Raw genomic sequence first — 12,286 nt, 5'->3', positions numbered from 1 at the left:
GTTGCTTTTTTTAGTACATTCATAAAGAAAACTTGAAAACGCTAAATAGGCAATAAATTTGGGGCATAGTTGAATCAAGTATCCCTGCCTCCTCTCCCAGAACTGGACGGAGCATCTGATGCCAAGCTAGGCCCAACCTGTGCCTCCTCATTGAGCCAATCCACGCACTCATCGGACAAAGTGCAACTGAAAGTGGAAGCAGGGGCCAGGAGCTCTCTCGTCCTCCATGCCGTGGCGTATCGGGCAAGCTGTGCACCCCGGACTGGGAAAGCGGCTGGGTACTCAATCTCCTCTGGTGGGCAGATCTGATCATGACCAAACTGACGCAGAAACCGGAACGAAAAATAGAATACGCAGTGGGTTAGACCAACCAATTGGATCCCAATCAGCCGGGACATACTATAGCTCATTGCCGGGAGGTTGAGCCAAGGGCAACGCCAAGCAATGCCATCTGCGGACAAATTGCACATCCAATCGAACCACCACCTTTCGTCAAGAGCATTGACTAGGCGCTGCTGAAAGAAGTAGCCTCGAGCTGAATAGGCCGGGCAAGAGTCCACAACTTGCAACTTGTCCATTAACCATACCTAGGGGAGGGATGGAAAATGAGAGAATAAAGAACAGAGAGGTGTAAGTTGAGAAAAAAAGTAAGACAAGGGTTTTGTGAGAAAAAACCGAGCCTGAGGGTCGAGTGATGTGAGCAAATATATATGTAAGGTCGGGTGGGAAACATTACCTGTAGCAGCAGTGGACTCCCAGCAAACCTGGTCGCCTCCCGGCGATAGACAGAATCTAAGCCCATCAGTGTCTCGGCCAAGGTCATGGCAATACAGCTCTTTCCTTCTCTCAAACCTCGGGCGACTTCAATCAAGCGAATGCTAGCCCCGCCGAGGCCCGAGGAAAGCAGAAAGTGAGACAACAAACATAAGCAGAGGGCGTGTTGCCGGAAACCCTACCAATAATGGTTGCTGCGGTCACCAGCGTCGGAAAAACGATGGATCAAGCCGAGGATGTCCAATTCCCCACTGCAGATCAGAGATCGAGCATCATGCGCCGTGAGCCCACACATCCGCCCTAAAGCCTGAGCATGGCCAAAACGGAGCTGGGGCAAGATCACTTCAGAGCATTCAGACTCCATCAAAACCTGAAAATCTTCGACAGTGGGACATACCTCTTGGCCGCCAAAGCTAAAAACATGCGTCACTGGATTCCAGAACCTTGCCGCGGCATGGAGAAAAGGGAAATGTAGCGGAGTACGGCTCAGCGTGAATAGTGCATTCAAGCCGAAACCCCGGAAATTCAGCTTTTTCGAGCCATCTAGAGAAGAGATCCAAGATGTGACATTTTCTGCAAGAAACGCCTCCATCTTTGTCTAAAACTAAGATGAAATGAATGTTCCCGAAGTTGAGGCTTTTATAGAAGGAAAAACACTATTCACGGGGACACGTGTCAAAAATCCGGTGGCTGCAGGACAGAATGGCCGGCCAGCCACCTTTTCTGGCAAGCCAGCCATTTACTTTTTACATAAATGGCCGGCCAGCTGTCTCTCTCCACAAAAATGGCCGGCCAGCTCCCAGGGACGGCTGGCAATGCTGCAGTGTATCTCCTTGCCCCTGTTTTACCCTTCGAGCGAGAGTTCCAAGCATTTCCATACAACGGGAGAGTCAAAGACCTTCATCTCCCTCTGTTTCGGATGCGTTCCGATGCCCAGATCGTCAGAAGTACAGTTTGTTGTGATTGAGTTTTGTTTATCGAGTTGTTGTTTTGCTTATCGAGTTGTTTGTCGAGTGGACGTGTTTCGTGTTTTTGAGTCATTGCTCTCTGTTTAAGCAATCTGTGTTAAAGTCTTGTTTATTTGCGTTGTTGCATTTTGCTTAGCGAGTTGTAAACTTGCTAAAGATTCTGTTATATCTTAGTAAGTTGCGTTGTTTAGTTTGTTGCGTCGGTTCACTACCTGACTTGGTGATTACACAATGCGCATTTCCATTCAATTTCATTTTTGTGCAAAACAAAATGATGCGATACGATGCTAAAAGTTTAAATACAAACACCTTTTCAAAAGCTATTTCATTTCATCATGCTTTACAACAAACAAAGGTACAAGTTTTACAAAAAATAACACTGCCTAACAATGTGCAAAGTGCTACAAACTACTAGCAAAAAGAAAAATAAAGCAGGAAATAACAGCATCAAAGTCCCCGGGAGCGGGAACGAGAAGCACGCCTCATCCTCTTTTGCGGGACAATCTCCGCACCGTCATCATCATTTGAGTCAGAGCTGTCATCCCCAGGATCCCCCTCAGCCTCGCCTCTGTTCCCCGAGCCAAAACCGGAGCCCCCATCCTCAACAGATGTCTCTGACTGACGATCGGTAGCCTCCTCCTCCTCCTCATCAGGCTCCACCTCCACAACGTGAGCCCTGCGTCTGCGGACAGGCCCCCCTCGAGCTCCTCGAAAAGGCCTAGATGCCCCGGCTCCTCGGGAAGGCCGAGATGACCCCGCCCCCTGAAAAGGCCCAGATGGCCCAGCTCCCCAATGAGGCCCAGGTGGCCTGGTCTGCGGCTGACCGGACCATGAAGGCATCTGAAAACAAAGAGTTCAATTCAAATACATCAGTCCAAATATGTACATCAGATGCGGATACAAGCAAAGGCTACGTGAAGTGGGTGCATGTAAATACAGTGTACAAGTGGGGTGTGTGTCAGATGTGCTCTACACAAGTAGTCTATCAATGCAGTAGAAATCAGCATGTCATCAGAAGTATGATAAATGCCAGAAAACTGAAGGGTACCTGAATGCCCGCGACAGACAACTGTGCCTCCCTACGCAGGACCATGCCCTCGAGTGTGGCCACCAGTCCAACCACCTCCTCCATGTACCCTCGCGATGGCTGCAAAAATGAGCTCGTAATCGTCAGTGAACAAAAGAGTGTCTAAACATCTGAATGATGAATGAAAAGGTGGAGCATACCGGCGGTGAGTCCGGATCAATGGCGTATCGATCACTGGGCATCGGAGGCTCTAGCGGGATCGGGGTCGGAGAGATAGCCCCATACTGCCACGCCATCAACTCAGTCGGCATATCTGGCCATCCGGGATGAGGATGAATCGACGAAGCCGGAGGAACCGGTCTACTCCCGCCTCTAGATGTACCAGCCCTGCTAGTAGAAGGGGCATCTACAGCCCGAGCCCGAGCCTGGCCCGAGGATGACATACCGGCAGGCCTCATCATCGGGATATGAGCTCCCGTCAATGGAGGCATCAAATATATGTGACGGTAAGTGGCATAGTCCCCCTCCTCAATATATAGCAAAGCATCACTGCCCAGCATGGCGCCGATTACCTCCGAGTAAGAGAGCCTGTCAGCGGTCCGCATACTAGCTGGGGGTACTGCGGGAATATCCTGAGAAAGATACCCCCATACCTGGCGCAGAAAGCGTTCCTCCAGGAACCAGGCCCTGCCAACCGGCCCTTCGAGCAGGACCCTATATTGGGAGATGTCCGACGCTCCGGTGTACTGAAGTCGGAGACCATCACCCAAACACACCCAGGGCTGCCATGTGATCTGCGGATGACAAATGCATAAACCGATCAGAAATCGAGAATATACAGAGCAAATCAAAGATAAAAATGAAAAGAACTGAAAGTTCTGAAGTACCTCTGAATGTCGCACAGTGTCAAAGTACTGTCGCAGGCGAAGGAGGGTCTCTCGAGGTCTCGGCCGGTGCGGGCCCTCGAACATCAATGAATATGGGGTCGTGGGAATCCCTACCACCTCCAGCTCTGGGGCTAATGATGGGAAGTATACATAGACCCATAGCTGAGAAAAACAGTGCAGAATGTAAGTACGAAATGCTGAGAGCAAAATACAGACTGTAAAAGTGCGCTGTGTGTGCAATGTACAAATGATGAAAAGCAGAAATGTAAATCAAGGGGACAGAGGGGTACCTCCCAGGCTCTCCAGTAGCCGCCAAGTAAATCGCCCCGCCCGCGGGAGGTCGCGCTCATATAAAAGTAAAGGGTAGCCAGGCCGGCGCCACCCCAGTCATATCTACTGACCTGTGATAGGTCGACTAGAGCGCTCAGCAGATATAACCCAACCGTGTTCCCTCTGTCGGCGAACAGGGTAGTCCCGAAGAGGAACATAAGGAAACCACGGGCGTACTGCTCCGTCTCCTCGGGACTCTCAGGCACCATCTCCGCCTGCCGAAAGTGGGAAGAGAACCAAGTGTATCGGACTCTCCCAGAGACCCTGTCAACGGGCGGGCAAACCCCCAATAAGTACATCCAAGCGGCCTCCCACTCGCCCATATCCTCATCGTAGGGGATGGACCAACCTCCTACATCCAGGCCGGTCAGCACGGCAAAGTCTAGGGGCGTCATGGTCATGTCCCCAGTGGCAGAGAAATGAAAGGAGTTAGTGGTGTCCCACCATCTCTCTACCAAGGCTGCCATCAGTGTCCTCCCGGCAGGACAACGTGACAACCCGACGCAGAAGGGCCCAAACCTTGCCAAATCTACCAAGTCTCCGACGCCCTCCGGGAGCTCAACATACCAGTCCCGTGCGATGGTGGAACCATATCCCCGCACACTGCGGGAACAAACCTGCATTCAGAATGAATACATGTGTCAAATAATGAAATGAATGAGCTGTGTGCCAGTATAATGAATACACGTATGCCAATGGAATGAAATGGGCTGTGTGCCGATGAAGTGAAATAAGCTACATACAAATCTATCTGGGCTGCGTGTTCAGAAAATTTGAAGTTTGGGCTGCGTGTTCAACTTTCAGTTAAATTGTGGGCTGCGTGTTCACTATCTATCTGGGCTGCGTGTTCAGAAAATTTGAAGTTTGGGCTGCGTGTTCAACTTTCAGTTAAATTGTGGGCTGCGTGTTCAGAAAATTTGAAGTTTGGGCTGCGTGTTCAACTTTCAGTTAAATTGTGGGCTGCGTGTTCACTATCTATCTGGGCTGCGTGTTCAGAAAATTTGAAGTTTGGGCTGCGTGTTCAACTTTCAGTTAAATTGTGGGCTGCGTGTTCACTATCTATCTGGGCTGCATGTTCAGAAAATTTGAAGTTTGGGCTGCGTGTTCAACTTTCAGTTAAATTGTGGGCTGCGTGTTCACTATCTATCTGGGCTGCGTGTTCAGAAAATTTGAAGTTTGGGCTGCGTGTTCAACTTTTAGTTAAATTGTGGGCTGCGTGTTCACTATCTACCTGGGCTGCGTGTTCAGAAAATTTGAAATTTGGGCTGCGTATTCAACTTTCAGTTAAATTGTGGGCTGCGTGTTCACTATCTACCTGGGCTGCGTGTTCAGAAAATTTGAAGTTTGGGCTGCGTGTTCAACTTTCAGTTAAATTGTGGGCTGCGTGTTCACTATCTACCTGGGCTGCGTGTTCAGAAAATTTGAAGTTTGGGCTGCGTGTTCAACTTTCAGTTAAATTGTGGGCTACGTGTTCACTATCTACCTGGGCTGCGTGTTCAGAAAATTTGAAGTTTGGGCTGCGTGTTCAACTTTCAGTTAAATTGTGGGTTGCGTGTTCACTATCAACCTGGGCTGCGTGTTCAGAAAATTTGAAGTTTGGGCTGCGTGTTCAACTTTCAGTTAAATTGTGGGCTGCGTGTTCACTATCTACCTGGGCTGCGTGTTCAGAAAATTTGAAGTTTGGGCTGCGTGTTCAACTTTCAGTTAAATTGTGGGCTGCGTGTTCACTACCTATCTGGGCTGCGTGTTCAGAAAATTTGAAGTTTGGGCTGCGTGTTCAACTTTCAGTTAAATTGTGGGCTGCGTGTTCACTACCTATCTGGGCTGCGTGTTCAGAAAATTTGAATTTTGGGCTGTGTGTTCAACTTTCAGTTAAATTGTGGGCTGCGTGTTCACTATCTACCTGGGCTGCGTGTTCAGAAAATTTAAAGTGTGGGCTGTGTGTTCACTTTCGAATTCGGGCTGTGCGTTCGACAAATCAGTGTTTGAGCCGTGTGTTCACCTCTTAATTAATGTATACTGTGCGTTCGCAATTAATTAGTGAGCCAAGTATTCAGAAATTCGAGTGTTTAAACTACATGTTCAGGATGCAAGCAAAGTGCTAAGCTAAACTGCGTGTTCAAGCATGGCAAAGGTGCGAAATCGATGAAAAATACAGAAAATGAAGTAAATACCTCTCGGGCCTCGTGAGAGAGGTGCTGCTCCGGCTCTCGGAGAAGCAGATCCCCGGGTGCTCGCTCGTCAAAGCTAGTGAAGTGACGGAAGACAGCACGCGGGAGGACATGCGCTGACGGACGGTACCACCCAGGAATAAAAGGTCGGGTCCTCGGGGGAAGCGTCATGGGATCGAAATCGTCTCCGGCACCTGGAAAACCTCCGCCGTGGGGAGAATTGCCCGCCATTTTCAGAGAATCTGCAAAAGGGAGCAAAAATGAGCAAAATGGGCCAAAATTGGAAAAAGTCAACAAAAGTCAACTCTCGGGAAATAAAAAGTCAACAAAAGTCAACTCCCGAGAAAATCTTCCAAATATTGAGACAAACTTACCTCAAGTGGTGAAAATGCAAAAAGAAGCTCCGAAGCCGGAATTTAATCGCTTCAAAGTGCTTGAAACTGAGTGTTTTTGCGAAAACAATTTGCACGGGGCGTTGGAAAATGCACGTGAAACTCAGATCTAGAGAGGAAAGTGTTGTAAGAGGCAAGAAAAGGGGAGGTCTCGGCTGCCTTATATAGGCCTCAAGGCCTTAGATTGAAAGAGCATCAAAAGGGAGGTGAAAGACCAAAATGCCCCTGATTTCGGACATATGGCCGGCCGGCCCCCTTTCCTGGCCGGCCAGCTTTCTGCTTTTTGCAGAAATGGCCGGCCAGCCATTAGCTTTATGGAAAACCGGTTGGCCACCTCCCCTTGGGAAGATGAACGGCCGGCCATGTCCCCCACATGCTCACCTAGCTCTCTGCAAATTTTGAGGAAGATCGGAGTTCCCAGGACCTGAAAAAGTTCAAGAAAAGTACACTTCCGGTCGCGAAATAACTCCGCCGGGACTTCGGTTTCAAGTTCTGACATGTGTCTCATCATCATTCATCAAAATCGAAGTGTATCCTTTTTGATTGAGTTGTAACCTTTCAGGGAAGCGGATCGGAGGCCGTGACCGAGTTACCTTCGCCGGAACACGCGTTTCCGTACTCGTTATTTCATGACAAATGAACACCCTGATTTATGCTCGTTTTGTACTATCATGCACATAACTTGCATTCTCATGAGCATACCTGCATTAACATGCACATTTCTCGATATTGGCATACCTCTATGTTTGAGCATGCGTTGTCACGCATGTTCCACTCTCGCATTGCGATGCATTCACTCACCGGCACTGCGTGTGTCGAACTTTCGGAATCACATTAAATATATGTTGGTAGCATGTTGTACTTGTTGCAATTTCTCTCTTTTGCAGGCACGATATTGTATGTACGGTTCAATTGAGGCTGGTGCGACCAGACGAATCGCGCAGGTATCGTATCTTCTCCGTGTGAGACGTGGCGGGGGTTGAATAATCCTCCGCATTCTTAACTACATGAAATGTAGTTGTTGCTTTGCATTCTTGCTTAAAACTGTTGCATCTATTCGCGAATACCTGCTTCATTACAGCTTGCTGCATTTGCATGATCATTGGGTTACCTTCGGCTCCTTGCATATCATTTGCATTTTGCCCCTGCCTGCGGGCATGCCTGCGAGCACATCTCTGTTCATTTTGTACGTTTGTCTAAGTCTTCGGCCTTGTCAAAAATGGGTCGTCTTTGGGCTTTGACACTCACTCCCGTCACTTGTGACTTCCGAGTTCTGTCAAAGAGGGGCAACTGTAGACACCCCATTTTTGACCGACCTTAAGACTCAGACGTCACTGATTGAGCGCTTGGTGATGTTGCATAATGTGCTTGTTCAGAAGTTTCAGAGTTGCGGCCGTGAGCCCTGCCTCCGGACTTCCGAACCCTCTTCTGTGCCTTGTCTCGGTTTGCGAACCAGACTCGGTTTTCTCTGTTTCTTTTCCTGAGGGAAGGGAGAGGTCCCGTAGACCATCTCTCAATGTCCGTAGGCTACATTTGGTGGCCGTAGGCCATTTTTCCCATTTCGGAGTCCGGTTTCCGGTTTTCGGAGCCGTCAGGCCGTGTGCCTCGGTTCGGGACCGCTTAACCATCTCCTATTGCTCCGGTTTTTGGCATACTTCCTATTTTCTCCCTTTTGAGGGACACTGGGGTCTGAGAAACCCACTTCGTGGCCGAACGCCACTTTCGGTGCTTAACAGCCCATTTTCGGGACCCCGAACTACGTGTTTTGGCCCCCGAACATTCGTTTTGCAACGGTTTTCGTTCATTTTTGGCAGGTACCTCTGTTTTGTTACCAGGGAGGTCACTGAAGGGTGGGAGGCCAGCAATTGTTGCAACAACCAGTTATACATCCTCCGACGCCCTCCGGCGCCCGTTTTTCGCACTTCCGGGCTAATGTTGAATACCTTGGACCCATTTTCTCCAAATTTGAACCACACATTTGTGATGTACACACTTGGGAGGCCCCTAAAAGTTCATGGCCGGCCATTAATTCAACTTGACCCTTTTGACCCCCTCCTTCCGGGCTAATGTTGAACCCCTTGGACCCTTTTTCTTGAACTTTGAACCACATATCTGAGATGTACACACATGAGAGGACCCTAAAAAGAGGTGGCCGGCCAGTAATTCAAATTGACCCTTTTGAACTCCTCTTTCCGAGTTAATGTTGAACCCCTTGGACCCACTTTCTTGGACTTTCAACCACATGGTTGTGTTGTAAACACATAGGAGTACCCCACCAGTTGGTGGCCGGCCAGAAAATATGATTGAACCTTTTGACCCCTAGCCGGCCGGCTAGGGGGTGTGGCCGGCCGGCCACCTGCAGCAAAAGTACCAGGCCGGCCGTATTCCTTGCACTGTTCCCTTTACAGCTGTGGGGCAATATCCCCCAGAAAAGATATTTATCCAGGGGATATTTTGTGGGGGAATTTTGCTCTCCTTTTCCCCCACCTTTACACCCCTTCTTTGGCCTATATAGCAAGCAAGCCTTGTAGTATTTTGGGGTTAGAAAAATTCTCCTTCAAGCATCCATACACAACTCCATCTTCATCCTTCTCAATTCTTGAAAAAACCCTAAGTCCCTAACCATCATTCCTTCTACACCACCAAGCTCTACCACCACCACCTCATTTCCAGCAACAAGGAAGGTTTCTAAAAGGCCAAAGAAGCTGCAAATTCATCCAAGAAGCAACAAAAGTTTGAGTCTTCAAAGGTAAGTGATACTTCTACTCTTTTGACCCATTTTCTTGATCTATTTGTAAGCCCCACTTCCTTTTTGTTTCAAGCTCCGGCCCTAACTGAAAAGGGCCCTATTTTGAGCTCATCTTCACTTTTCATTAAGGGCTCAACCCTGTTTGAGCCCTCCATAACATACTTGCTTCATTGATCCTCTTATATGTCATAATCTTGCATGCTATTTTTGGCCCATGAGAAATCTGTTTTTGAGCATGTTGTAAATTGATGTTAGGCTTATTTTGATCCCCTCTTCAACATTGGAGAAGGGCTCAACATTGTTTGGTGCCTCCATGTGTCACTTGTAGTTATATCCCTTATTTGGCTCCATTTTTGCATAAATTGGCAACCCCCTTTACTTCTGTTTTTGGACCTTGGTCCGAACTGAAAGTGGCCTTATTTTGGCCTATACTTCATGTTTCATTAACATTTTTTTTCTTTTTGGTGATTATTTTGTATACTTCATGTTATAGCCATTTTTGAGCCTTATTTTGCATCACATTTCTATCATGTTTGTATACTGATTTTGAGGCTTCCATATACTGTAAATATTCATATTTTTGGTCACTCTTCAGTGTTGTAGAAGGAAAATTTTCAGTTTGGGCTTTGCTTATATCACTTGCTTCATTACCCCTCTTTTGGCCCCTATTCTTGCATGCCATTTTTGCCATACCTACGCTTGCTGTTTGGCCATGTTTATAACTGTGAAAGTGCCTTTTTTGGGACTGTCTAGCTTCTGTCTTTGCATTGCATGTCCATATTGTGCATGTTTGGCATAGCTATAGGCCATTTCGGGTGCCTAATGTTGCATTTCGGGACAATTTCATGCATTTGGTGTCATTTCGCTTCATTTCGGGACTGTTTTCCCCCATATTTTGTTGCTGAAATTCTGTTAGAATGATTGCCATCCATTCCATGTCATTTCATCACATTTTATCACCGCCTCGGTTTGCGTGCCCGTGTGCACGCATTTCGAGGCACTCCATTTTTATTCACCGGCATCCTATGTGAGTGTGGCTGAGGCTCACTCATGTTGGTATAAGTCCATATCATGTTTCCATGTCATTTCATCACATTTTATCACCACCTCGGTTTGCGTGCCCGTGTGCACGCATTTCGAGACACTCCATTTTTATTCACCGGCATCCTATGTGAGTGTGTCTGAGGCTCACTCATGTTGGTATAGGTCCATATCATGTTTCCATGTCATTTCATTGCATTTTTCCATTGCCTCGGTTTGCGTGCCCGTGTGCACGCACTTCGAGGCATCTCATTTTCATTGCATCCTGTCATCGCCTCAGTTTGCGTGCCCGTGTGCACGCACTTCGAGGCATCTCATTTTCATTACATTCTATCATCGTCTCGGTTTGCGTGTCCGTGTGCACACACTTCAAGGCATCTCATTTTCATTGCATTCTGTCATCGCCTCGGTTTGCGTGCCCGTGTGCACACACTTCGAGGCATCTCATTTTCATTGCATTCTGTCATCGCCTCGGTTTGCGTGCCCGTGTGCACACGCTTCGAGGCATCTCATTTTCATAGCATTCTGTGTATGTTAGGATTATATCTTAGTTGCATTTCATGCATATCATGCATATTGCATCGTGTCCGGAATAGGAGTTAGCCCGGGCACGGGAAACGTGGTACATTTCGTACTCCGAGTGACGGAATGTGTCTCAATTCCCCAGTCACCGACACTCTGGATTATCCATGATGGAGTTAGGTTTTAGCTGTAGTTTCATGTGCATTCATCCTATATTGAGTTGTGCATTTCGACTCCTCGGCCATCATGCCTCGGTATGCGTGATTGGTGGCACGAGGATCGAGACATGCATATATCTGTGCAAATACATTGCTATGCCCCTTTCCTGCTCTCTGTTGCAGCAAAACGAAGAATCAGCAACTTTTGGGGCTTGGCACGCATTTCAAGAACAGGTGTAAACAGAGGCTAATTGGGGCATTCCGGTGGATTTTCGCGCAAGACAACCCGGACATGCATCATCCATCAGAAGCAAGGCAGTCCCTGGCTTGCACGCCAGTTTTATTTGCTTTCTTAGTTAATTCTTTAATTAATTAGGATTTTGTAATATTTTGGACTGTAATATTCTTTTATTCGGGACTGTAATATTTGGACTGTATATTTATTCGGACCCTCTCTGCGAGGGCACAACTGTAATAAGTGTGGGTGAGTGTGATGTATGTCTTCCAACCCCACGTCTTTCTCCCTTTATTTATCCGCTTATGATGGTTAGATTAGGGCATGTTTAAATTAGCATACAGTATGACAGCATGTTTGCATTCATTCATCTGTATTGCATGCACCAGGCTCGGCGCACCATACTAACTGCATCGTACTTTCAATTCCAAGTTGAATACATGGTAGTTGTAGCATTTCATATACCATCTTAGAATAGCCGAGTCTGCTATAGTTGCATTCTGCATGTGTTGCATTAGGCATTTCTGTATAGTTAGGATCATGCATGATTTCTAATGAAGTTTCTATTTTGGCTTGGAGTACTCGGTAAGTTTTTATACTTTAGCATCCTTGCATGCGTGTGAGTGCTGCTATGAATAGCATGTTTACCATGAGGCTATGTGCTTATCTGATATAACTGCCTGAATGCCTGTGGGTGAAGGTTGGGTTATCTGAATTGGAGTAAATCATCAAATGTTTCAAGCCTACCTGCGGGTAGCAAAACCTCTTTCAAAAAAGGCAAAACATGAAATGTTTTGTTCCAATTCGGGTGACCTGGTCTATACTTGTATGCCGTGCGCATCACATAGTAACCTAGGCTAATAACCGGAATAAGAACTCGCAATGTTTTCAAAAATTGATATCATGGTTAGTAGAGGCCGGTCTATGACCGGGCGAGCGGGGGTGCTCACGAAGTGACCTTCCCCAATCGTACCCAAGTTCCCGTGCCGAGGCAACTTTGGTGATGACGGACACGTGACCTTTTGGCACCGA

At 47.5% G+C, this 12,286-nt stretch overlaps 1 protein-coding gene and 1 pseudogene across 2 annotated transcripts in view; one reads left to right on the top strand and one right to left on the bottom strand.

The window, feature by feature from the left end:
- The window catches only part of LOC145823229 (uncharacterized), a 31,241-nt gene extending 27,175 nt beyond the window's left edge, over window positions 1-4,066 (bottom strand). The window contains exons 1-5 of the mRNA XM_082922818.1: window positions 3,947-4,066; window positions 3,657-3,818; window positions 2,970-3,563; window positions 2,791-2,889; window positions 2,330-2,582 (exon numbers count right to left, since the gene is read on the bottom strand). Of these exons, the coding sequence (XP_082778944.1) occupies window positions 2,330-2,582; window positions 2,791-2,889; window positions 2,970-3,563; window positions 3,657-3,818; window positions 3,947-4,006 (1,168 nt within the window). The 5' untranslated portion in view covers window positions 4,007-4,066. The remainder of the gene's footprint in view (window positions 1-2,329; window positions 2,583-2,790; window positions 2,890-2,969; window positions 3,564-3,656; window positions 3,819-3,946) is intronic.
- LOC114270372 (DNA-directed RNA polymerase 3, chloroplastic-like) overlaps window positions 1-12,286 on the top strand; it is a 141,289-nt pseudogene that overhangs the window by 78,962 nt on the left and 50,041 nt on the right. The window lies entirely within an intron of this gene.

Source organism: Camellia sinensis, chromosome 4 (assembly GCF_055761805.1).
Source record: "Camellia sinensis isolate YWXY chromosome 4, ASM5576180v1, whole genome shotgun sequence".
NCBI classification, from domain to species: domain Eukaryota; kingdom Viridiplantae; phylum Streptophyta; class Magnoliopsida; order Ericales; family Theaceae; genus Camellia; species Camellia sinensis.
This window is presented reverse-complemented; position numbering and strand designations above follow the sequence as displayed.